This window comes from Pyxicephalus adspersus, chromosome Z (assembly GCF_032062135.1).
Source record: "Pyxicephalus adspersus chromosome Z, UCB_Pads_2.0, whole genome shotgun sequence".
NCBI classification, from domain to species: domain Eukaryota; kingdom Metazoa; phylum Chordata; class Amphibia; order Anura; family Pyxicephalidae; genus Pyxicephalus; species Pyxicephalus adspersus.
The window spans coordinates 22,810,883-22,830,539 of NC_092871.1; the positions used below are offsets into that span (position 1 = coordinate 22,810,883).

At 35.3% G+C, this 19,657-nt stretch overlaps 1 protein-coding gene across 2 annotated transcripts in view; it reads left to right on the forward strand.

Moving 5' to 3' along the window:
- LOC140343651 (immunoglobulin kappa light chain-like) overlaps window positions 1–12,683 on the forward strand; it is a 17,561-nt gene extending 4,878 nt beyond the window's left edge. The window contains exons 1-5 of one of the 2 annotated variants that reach the window (XM_072430441.1): window positions 597–767; window positions 6,345–6,719; window positions 7,810–8,148; window positions 8,787–8,882; window positions 11,263–12,683. In XM_072430441.1, coding sequence (XP_072286542.1) covers window positions 728–767; window positions 6,345–6,719; window positions 7,810–8,148; window positions 8,787–8,882; window positions 11,263–11,417 — 1,005 coding nt within the window. In that variant the 5' untranslated portion in view covers window positions 597–727 and the 3' untranslated portion in view covers window positions 11,418–12,683. Of the gene's footprint in view, window positions 1–596; window positions 768–6,344; window positions 6,720–7,809; window positions 8,149–8,786; window positions 8,883–11,262 lie in introns of those variants that run through there. The other variant, XM_072430440.1, reaches the window with a different exon arrangement.
- The last annotated feature ends 6,974 nt before the right edge of the window (window positions 12,684–19,657 follow it).

The window sequence follows — 19,657 nt, forward strand, 5'->3', positions numbered from 1 at the left end:
GAGAGCTTTAATAAATCAGGCCCAATGAATGAATGCGCAGGAGTTTTGTCATTCTGGCCTGGCCAATCAAGATGGTTAAAAATCCTAAACCCGTGGTGATGCCAGTAGCTGTGAGTGAGGAGAGGTGAGTCCAGTTAAAAAATTTCAAACAGGAAGATAAATTTCTTTTGTTGCAGAAGAAACATAGCCAGCTCCTTTTGTACAAAAACCTGCACACTTGTTAATTTTTTTAAAGTTGTTGAAGGTTGACTGGTCATCATGCTAAAGTTCTGGCTTCAATACTTTTACTCACTGGTCTGGGATAAGAATACAAATATATACTTCTGACCTCAATGCCCTTCACAATCTCTAAAAGTGTTTTCAGTAAAAATTATTGGAACAATAACATCAGCATGGTCAGCGGTAATGGTTAACATTGGAAGCCCCAATGTTTTTCCCCTCAATGCCAATAAACGAATAGGTGATACTATTAGTTTAAAATGATGTGACTCCTTGAACTTTTTTAAAGTGTTTACCAAACCCACAGGTGCTCAGTGTGTTTCATCTCAACAGGTGTTTAGAAGGTTTTGAATGTGCCGGTTTAGAAGGTTTAGATTGCAGTCCTTTTATGGCCATCTTGTTGCTGTGATGGCAGGAAATAATAAACAAGAAGGCAATATCAAAAGGAGGGGGCTATAGGAGGCAACCACAGAATCTTCATATATCTTTGACTCGATAACAGCTTAAAATGAAATACCTAATGGTCCTTTCTCTTTTCTGTATAACAGGTCAGTAAATGTTATCACTTTTGCTTTACAAAGTACCTTTATACTACAGTATATCACCTTTATGCATTTTTTCTAGCCAATATATGATGACATATATCAAAGCAAAACATAATAATAAAAATTTTTGAATGTTTTATTGTTTATCCTGCCTAAAAATTAGACATGGCTGTGACATCTTGAGTATTCCAACTAGCATGGAAAGTAATAAATTGTTGTAGACATACTAAAGGTCTACAATATAAATGCGCACATTTATCGGTGGGCACATTGCATTAAGAAAAGAATTTCAATAGAACATAGATATATAGAAAAATAATAGAGTGAAAAATATATACTCTGTTATAACATTTATTTATTTATTATTATTATTAATATTATTATTATTATTATTATTTTATACAGTTATATTATTATTTCAATATGCTTCTTTTTAATTTTTTAGCTGTTTTTTAGGGTTTTGTATATTTTTTAATAATTATATTTAATATTAGGAGGTATATTATACTAACAGAAACATGATATATATTTTTTAAATACAAAAGAGTTTTGTTTAGTTTTAAGAGGTTAGAATATATACAGAAAAGTAAAATAAAATGTAAAGATGCAAGAGGTGTATTTGCTCTACCATTGGGCCAGCTGGATCATTTATTGCTGTGAGGAGCAGATCCAGTTCACAACTTGCTCAAGGAGACGCTGATGTCTCAACTTCCATGTTTTTTTTAAATCAAGACATACAGACTTTCCTTTAAAGATACAAAGCAAAAAGTTACAAAACTAAAGAATCAAGAAAAAAGTAAAAGTCCTAAAAAAACCAATATATATATAGATTAGTTACATTATTTACGTATTTGATTTTTTTTACTGTAAAAATGAATTGGACAAAATACATTTAAACTCTTCATATCTATCCGCTAGCATAAAATGCAACAATTCTTCTAATTATCATTTAACAAAGACAGGGTCAGCTTATTTTGTTGTTAAATTTTAAGTTATTATTCACATGATTAAAATAACATACCTTAGCCTGGCGTATGTATGTAAACTGAGTGTAAGGTGAATTAATCATAATTCATATATATTGTTTCTCATTCATTTACGCATGGTACCTGTGTCACTATATTGACTTGTATAGTGACTTTTTCCACAATTTCTTTTACTTTAGAATTGCTTTTGATAAAAAAATTATAAATATCTAAATTTGTATTATTTATATTATGATGGAGTGTAGTTTATAAATGTTTGCATAAGGTTCACCCAACTTTTACCCAAAATTCACACAATTTACACTCTGGATGCAATTAAAAAACGCATGTTTTAATTAAACCTGGTGTAAAAAAATCCTATGAAGTTTGAATAAAAGTTGGGTGAACCTTGGTTGAAAACATTTATAAAAAGATCCCTATGGGATCAGATTCACTGCTTTATACATGGACTTGTATGTCTGTTAAAATAAAAATAATTAAAATGAATATTTTATAAAAATGTACTTTACATACACTATATTACTTGTTGCACACTAAGAATTTTAGAGTTATATTTGTGTTTAAATTAAAGTTTGATTTTTATTGAAATGTTCATTAAATGATGGACTTTGCTGTTTTTAGTTTTTTACGTAATGTATCAGGTTTTATTCAGACCTATTACCCTAATAAGTATATAATACATGAAATAAAGTGATTTCTAAGCAAAGATATACAATATGGGCAGAGTGTCTTTTTATTAGAATATAACTACTAATATACTAATATACAAAATTAAAATGTTTTCTGTAACAGCCTATGTACAATAATAAACTAAAAAGTACTTTATCAGCATAATTTTAATCATCAAGAATTCAACTCAAACTAATCTCGTAAAATATTGTATTTTAATTTGCTAATGTGTTGTGATACATTTGGGTGCCTTTAAAGTCCCTATATGATGTTCTTATGTATTGTCTTGTTGAAATTTAAATTCTTGGATGTGGCATCATAATATAAAAAGGTTCATCTAGTTTATATGGAAGGGTTGGTATAGCTATTTCATAAGAATTAATCTAAAAAGAAAGTTTTTGGTAAAACAAGTGTTGATTTATGACAGCAAATGAAAGGCTATATGGTTTATTAGAAATGTCAGCAGTAGGAGCAAAGGGACATTTTTAAATTAATTAGGTCAGACAAATTTAATCATTATTATTGACACCTGACAGCCAGAAAATCCATAGAAGCTGCTAAATACCAAACACATAAAAATCTACAAATTTTCATATAAAGGATTTATAGTCAGGGTGACATGGCCTATAATGGTAGAAATGACAGTAAAAATGGTGAATAATACATAAAAAGATTAAATTATTGAAAAAAAAATCTGATTTGGTTCCAACTAGTTAATAAACTAGTGTAAATGGAAGACCATTTAAGTAGTTTTCATGGCACTGGAGAACAGTTTACAAACACAAAGTTCTATTGGATACAGTTCTTAGATTCTGCTGCATATAGACGCCACCTGGACCCTGACTACATAGAAGCCTTTTGTTTTGCTGGGGATCTCTCCCTGGATTTGGTATTAGAGTCATCTGTTGTTCATGCTATTCTTGGGTACCTAGATATACTCGTTCTATCCTTTTTTATTATTTCTGATGTTATTAACTTACCATAAGACTAGTTTTAATTCATATAAGGCATTTGATCATTTGATTGTGTTGCCGTTTATTGTGGACAACTGTTTATTGTGTATATATTGTATTCTATTTAATTTTACACTTTCATCAGTAAAGCTGGCTGATCCAGCCAACCTGGAATGGATTTCTTCAAAGTCATTTGCTATTTGCTAGCAAATGTTTTGAATTGTGGACCAGATCTATTCCGGGTTTTCTGGATCACCCAGCTTCACTGATGAAAGTGTATCTTCTCCAGCCTTGCAGAGCATTAATAAATTAGGCCTAATTTAATGTTCTTTAAAAGTTTGTTTAATAAAAGTTTGCTTTAAATTTTAGCCCCAGGTATACCAATGGCATGATGTTGTAAAACATGTCTTGTATACCTTTAATAGAATAAGATATAAACAGAAAAGTAATTAAAGTAATGATATGTTGTGGTGAAATATGAGAGGGACAGTACACAAATGAATTGCAGGACAGCTGTGAAAATAGTAGAATAAAATATATGGAGTGAAAAAGTTGAATCATGCACAGACTTTTTGTAAATCTTAAGGAATGCAGTGGTCAGATTTCTGGTAGTTTTCATCTCCACCAAGACAACAAAATTATACAACCGATATTCTCATCCAGGTGGATTTTATTTTGTTAATTTAGCATTAAAAAAAAAACATTATCAATGCATAACATATTTTTAACTGTTGATTGTAACTGTTTATTGAAGCTGAGAAATCTCATAAAAGTGTGTTATCGTAGTAACTATAGGATATCAGAAGCTAGTGTGTTATTCTATTTGCAGCGCTAAAATATCAGTTATGGGTTTAGATGACCAATTAACTTTTTCACACAGAAAGATTAAATAGTATTTTCTATACATGCTAATAAAATTTTTAGCCGATGAACGCAGCCATCCCAGTTTAAGACTGGCAATCTTTAAAATATTTCATACCAACTATTTCATACTAACCAAACTAAAAACATGGGACCTTTCAGGCAGTGATCGATAGCATCACACGTACATTCAATTTTAAATATTCTATTAAAACATCCAGATACATGAGGAACTCTAGTGGGTATATACCTTTCTCTACGCATTTCGTGGATCCTCAGATCTAGAGTATCAATATGTTACATTTAATTAAACATGTATTTCAACATCTTCCATGTATTAGCATTTACAAATATTTTTACACATTTTACACTTTACTAAACTTTTTCTTTATTTACTTACATTTTACTTGTTGCTCTTCCTCACCTATGTGTAGCAGAATATGCCCAATATGTTATGGCTACAGGATGATAGGAGGAGGCGAGGAAATAATGGCAGTACACTTTTTATATTTGCAGGACTGGGGTTCTGTGAAACGCGTAGAGAAAAGTATACCTACTCGTATCTGGAGTTACACACCTAAATGGTGAAAATGTTTTTATGCTGCTGTTTTTTTTAAAACATAGAGAATAAACATTAATATTTAAAAAAAATAAATGTGTAAAATAATTGTGACTTGACAATTCTTTCACCTACTGATTTGGTACTGTGCATCATCCTGCCCACCCTGGTGTGCCCAAGGACCACAACTTGGCAGTAACCAGCAGCGCGACATCCTCACCACTAGAGGCTCTGGAGAAGAACTGGTTACTGCTAAAGCTACGTACACACGGCAGATTTTTATCTCCCGATAATCGGTATCGGCCAATTATCGGGCGAAAATCTTCCGTGTGTACAGTCGGTGTCGTCCATCGTCCGGACGACCGACCTGCCGGATCCACGGACGATGGACGACAGCCGATCGTAATGAAAGGGAAGGGGAGAGCGCGCAGCAGGGTGCCGCTCCGTCGCTCTCCCCCCTCCCCTCTCCATAGAGCATGAACGGTGCTGTATGTACAGCATCGTTCATGCATCTTGCAGCCCCTTGTCGTTGGAAAGGATCCTGAAAGATCCTTTCCAACGACAAAAATTTCAAGTGTGTACGCAGCTTTAGACTCTTCACCTTGGTCCTTATCAGGGCTCACACCACTTCTGTGCAAGCCGTAGCGCCCCCTAGTGGACCTGTCTCCCCAAGCGTGACAGTTTTAAAGTTGATAAATATCTGTATGTGTTTTTTTTTCGTTGTCTCCCTTTCGTATTAAATGGGGATTTCATATTTGTCCAAACCCCCACATCCTTTTTTGGGGACCAGATGTATTGAATGTGCTCAATCCCTCAATGTTAGGCCATTTTGCAGTGTTGAGGGAATTAAAATTTCCATAAACTCATGTTTTGTTTTTTTACAACTTTAATACATCCTCCAAGGGTGTTTGTAAGAGGATTTGTGTATTTTTAATAATCCCTGCATAAATAGTTATTTCTCTGCCCCACAACTTTACAAAAAACTTTCGCATTGGTACACTTCTCTACACTTGTACGTCATGTTGGTGCCTGGCTCCTTATACCCTTTTAATTATTAGTTTTCTAATAGCCCTAAAAATTAACAGAATTTAAAAAAAAATTCACCTGCTACAGACTTTAGTAGGGTGCACTGCTAGATCCAGCTACAACCAACATTGGGCTAATTTTGATAAATTTAGCATGAACCAAACCCAAATACTTTTGTTTTTTTCTAGGTTTAGATATATTGTACTCCCATATCACTGATTGACCATTATCCATAATACTGGCATTGGCCTCAACATCAAGAACCAGAATAACACAACATTTCACCAATTTTACTATTATCCTGATTTTCTTTAACATTTCTTGTTATAAAGTGAAATGATGAAGACATAAAATTACTTCTATATAGTCGTATAATAGATCAAGTAAAGCTGCGATATGGTCTTAACACTGTGGCAAAGAAGAGAACGATCTTATCAATTGAGAATTAAATTTTTTTCTGTAGTTTGCAAATCATTGTTTTTAGGATGTAGAAGTTTTGTTCAATGTACTCTCTGTTCTTTTGCAGATGTTGGGGTACTAGAGCATGTTGGTGAGTCAGGCCCTTCATTGCATCAGACTCTTCCATCCATTACCAGCACTGGAAAAAGTCCTACCTTGAAATGCTTCATGCAAGGTAGCAAGGTGTCTAATCACGTACTGTCATGGTATCGTCAAACGAAAGAAGATGGGATACAATTTCTTGTGAGTCACAGGGATAGGAGTCGCCCAGTTTATGGCGAAGGGGTTGGAGAAAGATTCATCTCTGAGCTAGAAGAGGCCACAAATGCCTTCACTCTGACTATTGGCAATGCAGAAAAAAGTGATGAGGGCTTGTACTACTGTGCAGTGTGGTACAAAAGCCAGTACATTTTTGGGGAAGGCACGGAGATCAAGGTGAAGGGTAAGTGAGATTGTTCCGGTTTTGATGTAAATTTGAGTATATATATTCTTAGTAATATTATTAATTTATATTGCCTTGTTATCTCATTATACTGTCAGTGCGGACCTTGCTTTATCACGTGCAGTTCACTGATTTCTTCTGTACCTTGTAAAAACAAAAAAAGCAAAAAAAATTGCAAAGCTGGCAAAGTGAACCAAATTGTGGAAAACTTTTTTTGTTGGCTTTGGAATTACAGTTAAAGCAGTAAGCAATAAGGTGCCGTGTTATCACGTGTAGGTCTGTGGTGGCAGGGTAATGGGGTTGCTTGGTCAAAGCTTGGGAGTGCTATTACACAACCAAACACTCCCCTGGCCCCACCATTATCTGTAAGTATTGAGACCCTTGCTGGGAACCAAACCTGGGCTAAATAATTTCGTGGTGTGCTTATCTTTGAGTATAATGGAGAGTGGGTATCAATAAAGCCATCTATGAGTGAGTATGCTATGTTAAATGCTCCAAACATATTCGTGGAGACAGCCAGCATTAGGGAGCAGACATACACAGGGGAAGAAGGAATGGAAAGAAATAATGACATGGAGACTATATAAAATATATGACCGAATAATACAATAACTTGAAAGGAGTATATCCTAAGTTTTCTTACCCCATTACAATGCATGGACCACGAGATATTCATGTTGCTTCTGGGGAGCTTAACATTACTCTGTGATTTTGATCCCAAGTCAGTTAGTTAGTGAGTTAAAGGATAGGGTATCCTATTTAGTTTCAATTGGATGATCTACCCAAATTTTCCTGAGAAAGCGAAATATATGCGAAACGCATGGAAAGAAATGCAAGTGGGACTAATTTGATACAGTTTCATGTTTAACAAAATGTGTTGTACTTTTCATGTGTTTTAAAGTCAAATAAATGAAGGTTTTACAGTGATATGAGGTTTAAAGAAATTGGTCTAGTAAGTGGTACCTGAAAAATTTAGTAAAGTTTTTTGAATTAACAAATATGTTCTAATCTAGAAGTAGCTGTATTTGGGAACAAATGTACACTAATTGCTTGAATAAATCCAATAATATGACTTTACCTTCTTTTCTAGAAACACAGAATGTTCGTAGACCATCTGTAGTATTTTTTCAGCCTTCATCTTTGGAAATCCAATACCAGCAAACAGCAACTTTTCTCTGCCATGCTAAAAGTTATTTCCCCAAACCTTTACGAATAAAGTGGCTCCTAAACAACCAAACCCAGTCTCCGGAAAATGTTCTGTTCCCAGCTGTACAGAATGCAGACCTCTCATATGATCAGACTTCTTCAGCCACAATCCCAGTGAAGCTATGGAGGAAAGGTGCAGAGATGACCTGTGTGGTGGAGCATGAGTCAGGAGTGCAGATCACGAGTATTATTTCCTCTGAGGAAAGCACATTTTCTTCAAAAGGTACATGTCGTAGTCAATTGCTTACTTGTTAGAAAATGTTTTGAATCCTGGACCAGATACATTCCAGGTTTGCTGGATCACCCAGCTTTTCTGATGAAAGTGTATCATCTCCAGCACTGGATAACTTAATTAAATAAGGCCCATTGTGTCTACAGGGTATATATTTGTGTTAGTATGGCATTTGTATTGTCTCTTTAGATCATCTTTTAAATGCATTCATTTGGTTATAATGTTTTTTTAATGGTCTTAAAAAAGTGTGTTTGTATACTGATTACAATTATCTATTTAACATTTAGTTCTGTTTGCTATACTTTACTATAGTTTACTATATTGTATATCCTTAATTTTTAGGAGGGAGATCATAGAAACTTTTTTAGTTTGGTAGACCTAGGGAAGGAGTGTAATCACTTTTACATTTTTTCAAGTGTTTTATAACAAATAAAATCCAACAAGTAGCTGACAATTTGTGGTGAAGGATCAGCAGAACATGGAGCTCAGGAATCTACTAAAAGTGTTTTATTATTTTAGATGGACTGATCCTTTAAAACTGGCAAGCATTACAAACTAAATTCCATCTTCTGTAGATATAAATAAATGTTGCACATCCAGAAGTTGAATTTATGTTTGCTTTGTTTCAGAATGTAAACCGGCAAATGTGATCCTGGAAGGAGTCATACCTGTCTTGGAAGAGATGACAAACCAGACACAGGAACTGACATCTGAGCAATACGCAGGTACGCTATTGCTCAGATATTGTTGGAGAGTTTTTTTTAACATTTAGAAATGGGAACAAAAAAGGAGGTTCTAATGCTAGATTCCAAGTTACAAAACATTCCAAATTATTTTTCCAGCATTTGCTGACCAAGGGATCAGAAAAAAGAGTTATTGATGCAAGTTACAAGAAACAACAGATTAAAGTTGGGGTTCTTAAGACAGACACCTAGGGGTCTATTCATAAATGTTTAAACCCAAGATTTACCCTTTTCCCCGAATTGTAAAAAAAATTGTGTACAGTTTGGATAAAGTTTAGGTGAATCTTGGGTCAAAACATTTACAAACAAAGCCTATGGAATGCTATCATTTGTCAGGAAGCAGAGCCGACACATCAATGTCACTAAGTGCAAAAAGCAGTGCACATTGATTTGACATATTGCTGCTTTTGTGAAATGAATTTAGATTTTTTTTTACAAACTGCAATTTGTATTGAACTTTTTTTTAGTGACAGATTTTTTTGGAAATTCTTAAAAATTCTTTAGGCTAAATTAATTAAATAGCAGGGAGCACAGAAGCATCATTTTGATGTGCAGAACAAAAATTGTATCGACAAAAATAACAAAAATAATGTTTGCAACCTGTATAAATGACATGTATAATTATGAATTAGAATAGAATAGAATATTGCAAATAATAAACATGACAAAAGTATAAAAGAGATTGCTGACTTGATTTAAAAGTGCATAAAAAGGTTTCCATATGTCTGTTGTAATTGGTCACTTTCACAAATTATTAACTAGTCACATTCACATAAATCTCCAGTACAAAAAGATAAAAATAATTTTAAAAAACCTATTGCTGAAATAATTTAAATCCGAAGCGGTACCCAGCAGTTCCACAATCCCATATCCTCTGTCTTTTGGCCAGCATCATTTAAATCACTTCCTATGAGTCCAGGCTATCATAGATCTGCTTGCAGCCTATGCCTGCACAGTAAAGAAGCAGTAGCATAGTAATGCTCATCTCTCTGTTACCCCTATGTAGTATGTTACTTATCAGCATACATGCTGATTCTCTCCTTGTACTGCTTTTCCTTCTCCCTGTTGTATAGGGACTACAAAATTCTGATATATAAAGTTATATTCACATGCCACCACTCATTTCAATAAATAAATACCTTTATTGATATGTTAATGATAACAGAGCTCCTTTAATTGTTGCTTTTTTAGCCGCCTAAACTTCAACTTTAAACAATGTTAATATTGGGCCCCTTATAGCCTGTGGGCTCCTTTGCAGCTGCACTAATATTTCTATTTAAGCCTCCTCCACTGAACAATAGTTATTTTAGACAAAGGGAGACATCTGCGTTGTCCAGGGACATGCACAATGAATATTCCTGAGAGATTAAATATCGAAAATAATGTTAAAAAATACAGCAAACTTTCCAACTCTCATCCCTGTCCCGAAGCAGCAGATGTCTGTAGAGGGAAGTGTATAATTCATTTCTCTTCCTCCGTTTAGTTTCTCTGTCCCATTCACTCCCCCTAGGGAGGTGAAATTACACAGTTGGAATTTCTCAATGATTTGCAAACTAACAGCTGTTTAAAAACAGTGAGCTTGTAAAATTTGCAAATTCTTGTTGAACGGTCAAACACGGCACCTTCAACTTGAAGGCTAGGAGAAAACATTTTACGAGCACTTGTTCCTTCTACAAATATTAAATATGTGTTAAGCCAGAATAACTAATCACTCATCATTCATCTTTAAATACAACTATTTGATAATTTTTTAGTTTTTCAAAATGCATCAGATTGTTCTTGAACTGAATTCTCTCTTAAAGCCAGTTTAAAGTAGCTAAATCCATCCATGTGCATGTAAACAAATATGGTGTTCAATATGGTGTACAGTTCATTATCCTTGGCCATAAAATGAATGGAAAAGCCTTTCCCCCCAAAAGCATGCTTCGGAGAAGAGCCCCTTCTTTTTGGGTGTAAGCAGTGGTGTCTCTGAAAAAGTCCAACACACTTGAGCCAGAGATCTCCAATGTGAACTTGGCTACCTGTGGAGCTAAGGGTATGGCTTGGGCCCGAGGGGTATCAGATCTCTACAGGATCACTGCTTTCACTTCTTTGCAGAATTCTGGCAGGGGACAGGCTTCTTTGCAGCAGGGAGTGGCTGCTTTAAAAACAAAAAGAACAGTTTGATTTTTTTGTAGTTAAAAAAATGGTTCAGTAGGGCTTCGAAGACTTTGATATGTTTTGAATAAGTAAATGTAGACATGGGATATCCGAAATTATTTTTCTGGAAGTTCTGAAGAAAATCCAATTTTTTAGATCATTTTTGTTCAGGATAAAAGAAATGGCACAAATAATTTTATATATTTTGTTTTTTTTTCTCCAGACTATTCAGAGATCCTCTCATCAGCTTTCATAGCATATAGCACGCTTCTTGCCTGCGGTGTCATCTATGGGATGGTGATGTTTTGCTGTCTTATTCAGAGAAAGCTGGCTAAATCCAAAGACAAGGAAAAAAACCAAACATCCTTTAGCAAGTAAATCTTAACAGCCGCTGATGCCCATTCGTATGATGAGCTAACATAATATATATATATATATATATATATATATATATATATAGAATATATATATATATTATTTGCATGTGCTGATATTATTGCATAGCCATGTATCTTGTGAGTTTATAACACAGTTCATCTATTACTTATATTAAAGGTTAGTTTTAGATGATATTGGCTTCATTTACTATAGTTATAAGAAATCTGAATTTAAAAAAAAAAATCAGATGTAACAGGTGACTTTATGGAAGTAGAAGCAGAGCCAGGAGGTCCTTTTGGAAGATTTTGCCAATGGTTTGCACATCATAACCCCTAATTGATGTATCAGTGCGGAATAAACTAATAATGGTTTCTGGTATATTTTATTTTATTTTAAAGCTTACAAGTTTATAAATTATTTGTTTTTTGTTATATATATATATCATTTTTATTTTACAAATAAGAATTTATTACATTCATGAATAGTAGATTGCTAAAATACTAGCTTAGATATTAGATTGGATACTGAGCTTTTTATTAAGAAAGCCTAGCACTGGGTTTTTTTTGCAGCAGCTTATGGACATTTACTTATTAGCTATCTCTGGATGATGCTGTGTCTGCTACTCTCTTTCTAGGCTATGTTTGCTCTCTTTAAAAATATACAAACCATGGATCTCATGAATTTACGAACCATGGATGGAACCATGAAACCATGAACCCTCTTGTTGCAATTGTAATAGATTGTAAGCTCTTTGAGACAGGGTCCTCTCCTCCTCCTGTGTCACTGTGTCTGTATTTGTCTGTCATTTGCAACCCCTATTCAATGTACAGCGCTGCATAAGATGTTGGCGGTATATAAATCCTGTTTAATAATATTAATATTATTATTATTAATAATAATTATAATATTTTTATAGGACTCTACATAATAAAACAAGATAGAAAACACTGTATGTTCTGTTTAAAGTGTATGTTTACCAAAAAACTCAAAGGAATGAAGGAAACCCCTCACAATGTGCACAGCAGGATTCAGATTAAGTAAGGAAGGGTAAAATGCTCTGTTTTTTCTATTTTTTCTGTTTATCCTTAAATGAATTATTTTCTGCTTCATGTCAAAACAGGAGATTAAAAAAATAAATCTCCTGATTTTTATTTAGGAGTTGTACAGTATTTAAATGTTTTGCCAATAGATACACTTTAATCAAATAATATTTGAAGTATTTTTTAAGTTTTGAAGCCTGTTAATAGTATGAATAAATGTTTTAGGAACTAATCAAGTTTTATGGAATCTGGTATATAAGTAAAATTTACTAAATCTTTAGTCTAAAAAGTAGGCCAGACATGCAATCATTTTTTTGGTAAACTGGTAGTAGCAGGAATGTTGAAGCTTTCTAATTATTCCACTTGAGAGCCACCTATGAGATATTTTTTAGCAAGTTGAATACAAAACATGGAATACAGAATACATGCATTGTGGATATACAGGTGGATTAGTATAAACTGTCTGGTCTGTGCCCTTGTGATCATCTTGTGTCCTCCTTCCCACACTTGTTAGGGTGGGAGTGACATGATAAGAAGAAAGTTATGGCTGTTATGCCCTGATGGGTCATGAGAAAGCAGCTGGTAATATACAAAATATATTCTCATTCTAACAAATGCAAGTTTTTTCACAATATAATGAAACAAGGAGGTTTGGCCAAAATGAGTTAGCAATGGTCATGTAACCATTTGATTGGTTAAGATCTGTGTACAATTGTTAGATACAGATATCATAGAATTGAGTGCCATTTTCTGGGTAGGCATAAAGAAATCCCAGTTAGATTATATGAAAATGGGCACTCCCTGGGGTAAACCAAGTTGCGTGATCTTGCTGCCGGAACTGTTGCTGTTTTTGACCATTTGCATCCAATAATGATAAGTACTAACATTTAAATAACACAAAATACTTCCACCTTGTTACACTGGTCCATAGATGTTCAGTTTTACTATACAAATGTGAGCCTATGCAAACAGTAGAAGGCTTATTTGGGGATAACAAATATTAAATTGCTGCTGCTTTATTTAAATACACTTAGCAAGAACCAGAAAGTGTTAACAGACCTGCCTCAATCAGTTGCCTTGGTTAACTATATTCATATTAGTGCCCACTGACAAACTTGTATTCGCTGAAGGGGCTGCCTTAGGTGCATGAGGATAAAGATGCTTTTTGTGATCAATTTCGACACAGATTTTTTATCTCACAACTGTTCAGAGTTCAGAGCCAATATTTTACTGTAAAGATCACAAATCAGTAATCTACACATATAGAGGAGACGATTGCAGTGCTCAGCATTTATTGATTCAGCATCTGTTTTTCTGCTGGATTCAGCTACAATTGTCTAGAGTGACTTTCTCAACCTATTTACCCCTGAGGAATTCTTGAAATAGTTTACAGGCCTTAGGGAAGCCCTGCTACAAACATTGAAGACCAATAGAAAATAAAATGCCTTGTATACAGTAGGTGGTCAATGGATGTGGTCCAATGTGGTCAGAATGCCACTCTTACAGATAGCTAAAATGATGATTGGCCTTGTACTGCTGACAAGTGGCACTGGTAAGATGGTGTATTCACTATCAAATGGGAAATTATTATAATTATTATTACACAGTATTTATTTAGCGCCAACATATTACGCAGCGCTGTACAAAGTCCATAGTCATATCCATAACTGTCCCTCCAAGGGGTTCACAATCTAATGCCCCTACCATATATTTATGTCCTTAATACAGTCTAAGGACAATTTTTTGGGAGGAAGCCAATTAACCTAACTGCATGTTTTTGGAATGTGGGAGAAAACTGGAGTAACCAGAGGAAATCCATGCAAACACGAGGAGAACCTGCAAACTAGATGCAGATATTATCCTGGCCAAGATTCGAACCTGTGACCTAGCACTGCAAAGGCCAGAACATAGTTATTCAACCAAAGCTACCAAGCTTGTTGTGAGTCCAGTTTTGTAATGAAGCTAGCCCGGAGGTTGTACCATTGACAGCCTGGACTCACAGGGCGAGCTTGTGTAGCCTTGGAGGAAGGTTGAATGTACCTTGGAAGAAGAAGAGAAGAGAATTGAACATTGTTGGAGGGACAACACCCATGAAAGGATTAATATTCAGCCAAAGCTGCAATTTTTTCTAGAGTTGCACCTAAATATGAATACATCTCTCAAAAGTTATATTTCATCTCTTTAAAATTTTTTCTTTTGTCACTTTGCATTGGGAGAAATATGTTTTGCTTCTTTTACACTGGAAATAGAATGAAATTGAGCATCCTTTAAAATAGTAAAGGTAGACTCGCAGGCCTATGAGTCATTGCCAGCAGAGCGATTGCTGACTTTCTACAATCTAATGAACTTTCTCTTCTGTCTGATTATCCTCCAGCCAAGTGCTTCCAATCACAGGGTGAGACAGGGGCTCAGCCAGGCCTAACCTAATTACCTTTGATTATATCTAATGGGATGAGGAGTCTAATAACACTTAAGTTTCCTTCCTGTTGTAACAAGCAAGTCCATTTCTTCTGCCTGTTAGCTTTCATATATAGGAATATAAAATCTTCTCATCCAAGTACATGTAAAAATGTACATTGCAAAAATAGAACACAGGAAACAGAGACAAAAAGTGTACATGTGCCAGAGATAGGTATCCCATAGGTCCATGATGATCCTGGCCATGTTATTAGTATTACATAAAGCATTCTTATACTTGGGAAATTAGTATTCAAACAAGGACTGGTCTGGTATCTGTAACTGGAACCATAAAACTGTTATCAGAGCAATTTACCAGGTCTGACAGACGTACAAGAGCCTCATAGTTACATAGTTACATAGTAGTTTAGGTTGAAAAAAGACATAAATCCATCACGTTCAACCACTAGGGAAATAAACACACCCCAGATATAAAACCCTATAAGACAGGAAGGCAAAAAAAAAAAAACCCTGGTACAATTTGCTCCAATAGGGGGAAAACATTCCTTCCTGATTCCATGAGGCAATCGGATGTTCCCTGGATCAACAGTCTCTTATCTTTTTACTTAAAAGCCTTAATCCCCAGTTATATTCTGCTCTTCTAGAAATCATCCAGCTTTTTTTTTTTTAAAGCAATCTAAAGTAGTTGCTGAAACTACCTTAAGGTCACAGACCTTACAGTGAAGAATCCCTTCCTTATCCAGAGCTTAAACTTCTTTTCCTCCAGACCCAAAGAGTGCCCTCTTGTTCTTTGTAATGATCTCAAAGTGAATAATGGAGAAGAGAGTTCTCTATATGGATCATTTATATATTTATACAGGGTGATCATATCCCCCCTTCTTATCCCATTGTAGCACAAGCAAGCACAGCCTTCATTACAAAACTTTGAAAATAGCAGCAGTGCAAAAGAATAAAAGGCTGTCCCCCATCACAGGAGAAATTCACTGGCAGGACCAACAGGTTTTAATATGTATTTACAGGATGACTAAGGGAACATTTACAATTAGAAACTAAATAGTTTGTTGTTAGGCCATAGTTCTACCTTATTGACAACTCCCACAGCATTTTCTAATTACCTTCCCATCCCTGCCCATTCAGTCGCTGTCAGGATTGAGAAGAAAATCTGACACTCCCAGTTAAATTACCAGTGTCATCACAATTGCATTTCCCTTCTTTCTATATTTCACAGCTTCTAGTATATTTGCAATGTTAGTTCCAATATAGTATATGAATATCAGGACAATTTTTGCTTCTTTCCTGAATAGCTAGTATTGGGTTCATTCACCAAAGGATGACTGAGTACATAAATAATAGGGGGAAATTGATTCAAAAGGAGGGGTCTTCAAAGATAGTGATGGAGTGTTGCTATTGCCTAGCCTGGTTCTAAATAGTACATAAAGGAGGGGAAGGGGTACGGAAAAGACAGGCTTTTTGTAGGCATAAATGTAAAACAATCTATATTATTTATTATATTGTAGCCCTATTACTAACATAGACCTACTATTCATACAATATCATACAGTAAATTAAATGCAATAAAGCAATGTTACTGTATTATTATTAGGTTACATAAATACTGGTCAAGGGGGCTTGTAAGAAGACCATCCTGAGCCTAGTCTGTAAATCTTATAATCTTTATACTTAGTACCACTCTTACCTACTGATACTTTGTCCCAAAAACTTAAATCTTACATTTAATAAGGTCATCACCTGAACTCATACTTTTCTGGACTGAGATTTTGATCCCTAACAAGCCCTCATAGGAATCCCAAGCTATCACTACTCTACAACACTTGAGTCCCTGTTTGAATCCATTATTACAGAATGTTAGCTACTCTTGTTTTATTACTTATTACAGAACCGGACATACATTTATCACAGCATTTTCTAAAGTAACTCTATTCTTTTATAATATACAACAATGTGCTAACCCATTCTCATCCCCTGAGGAAGCTGCATTTCGAAACATGTTAGGCATTGAGATTGTTTTTGTTATACACATTTTTAAACTAATGTGTCTCTGAATTCTTCATTATACTTATTCATGTAGTCATGTTATATTTCTAAAAACATGATTTATACCAGTGGTCGCCAACCTTTCCGGACCTACGGACCACTAAATGCACGGACTCCGGAGCCATGTGTCACTCAAAGGGGAAGAAACTTTCCCCAGAGTGACGTCATAATGCCAGAACCTGCCCACCCTCCCATCGCAGGTTTAATGGGATAAGCCTACAATCCGTATGGGAGACATGGTCTGCGGCTCTGGCTGCTGCCCCCTCCGCTGGGGGAGTGCACCAGCCAGATCCGCGAACTATTAAAATTTTAATAGTTCCACCGGTTGGCACCACCGGTTGGCAACCCCGATTTATACATTGTCTATTGTGTAAAGACTTTGATGTCTTACAATAATTTGTTAATTTCTACTGAAAAAGTCACAAAACCCCCTTACTTTGTTTGGTAACTCACCCACACCATTGTCTACCTATGCCTTTCCTTTTTCATTCAATGTGCATTAGAAGCTGCAGAAAGTTAGATAAAGTCTGCCTGATTTCACCATCACCTAGCCATTGCTTCCTCTGCTGTATTGTCCCTGGTTACCCACTTACTGCATTTCATTTCTTTTATTTATGGAGGCCTATTATCAAATGTGGGCGTAATCTGTTGTATTCTCCATACTATCGAAGTTTGCCTATAAACACTGCTCGAATCTCTACAACCAGGGAGGGCCCTTTACAATGCAGTGCTGCTGGTCCTGCAATATTTGGGATAAGGTCAGAACTGTGACTGACTGGTCTGTGACGCCTCCAAAGAGTCTGCAGGGGCTGGTCTTATGAGCAAGACACAAGGTAACTTTATCTCCATATTAATCTTTCCCTAGGCAAAAGGAGCACTTAATCCCAGCAATAAAAGTTTGTTCAACTTACTAGCTTGTGTTCTGCACCACTTTCTCAATATCCTCACACCCCCCATTATAACCCCCCACCATATGGGGTGAGCTTCATATAGCAACATTCACCCTGCGTTACACAGTAATAAATCACAAAATATACATTCTTCATTAATTATGTGTGGGTAGGTCTTGTATTTGCAGGAAAAATTTACATTTAAATATAACATTACCAATATTTCTGCATCTACTGATTATGTTGGCATACACTTTTGACAAAAGATAACTTCTGCTTATGCAATTTATTCCATCAAAAATTCAGTTTTAATTTCCCGGTAATTTTACAAGAAAATCAAAGAAGAGAAAGTAATGATTATGTGTACACAGCCCTCTAATGTAAATGTGTGTTGTAAATTATAAAAATATGGGCATCTGGCAGAAGCACTATGAGAGGTCACCTAAGGCAAGGTGTTCACCTAATTTTATGGTCATCAGTACCAATTTGCAAACAGCTAATTTCTTTTATAACTGTGTGCCTAGCCATTGACGTACAATATATCATATGCCATAATCAGGAGTGGATGCATTCTCTTCCATTTACAATACATTTTTCTTTCATTCAGACTTCAATTACAGGCAGTGCAATCACCATAAGCAGTGAGGTCATTGTCAATAATATCTCTCTTCTCTATTTATAGTCGTTCACAGAAAAGTGAAATATTTCTGAATCCAGCAGACGTGAGAAGAGATGAAGATAGTGCTTGTCAAAAGTAACATGGGACAGTATTAGTCATATATTTTGCATTAGCACAGGAAATGCATTATGAATAAACATATGAACACCTGCATAACTGGATGCTGAGACTTGCGATTTACAATAGAATGGATAAACAGACATTACGGATAACTGCCAAAAAATTTTAAAGGAATATTCCAGTCAATCATAAAACATTTTTTTTATATGCAGACTAAGGGGAGCCGAGTTGTCTACAGACTGATTGCATTCTGGTGTTTTCTACTACAGCTAAGTGCCCCGATGAGTAAATCCAGATCTGTGCAACTGTCGTCTCATTCACAAGCACTGCAGCATGAAGCATCATGTAACAAGAAGCTAATACAAAATATGTAGATTATAGGAAACTGAATGACCTTGAATAAGTATATTTGCAGAATTTACTGAATGGCATTAGAATTTGTTTACTGAGTAAATAAAAAAAGTACAATTAAGGCGGTAAGGACAGGCGGAACAGGACAGGCAATGTCCCTTCTGCAATAAAAGATACCTGCCTCTTCACTTTATGGGCCTGATTTATTAAAGCTCTCCAAGGCTGGAGAGTATACACTTTTAGCAGTGAAGCTGGGTGATCCAGCAACCTGGAATAGATTTCAAAAAAATTCTATGTGTTAGCAAATTTCTATGCTTTAGCAAATGTTTTAATCCTGGACCAGATCCATTCCAGGTTTGTTGGATCACCCAATTTCACGGCTGAAAGTATATCCTTTGAGCCTTGGAGAGCTTTATTAAATCAGGCTAAATGTGTCAAAAAAACACTAAGTTGGTGCTGAATGAAGGCGTGTGGGAGTTCCCCCCCAATGGCCAAAGACCTGGACTCCAAGAAGAAGATGGCAGCACCTGGGGACAAATGAGTGCAATTAAAAAATTGTGATCAGGCAGGTAGGGATATTTTATTGCAGAAGGAACATTACCTGTCCCTTCTGCAATAAAGAACCTGCCAGGTTGCAATTTTTACATTTTTGGGTTTAGTTCCACTACTGTGCATTTGTTTGATAAAAAAAAAAAAAAACACTCAGCACTTTTTCCATTTGTTACCTATGCATGTTGATATAATCTA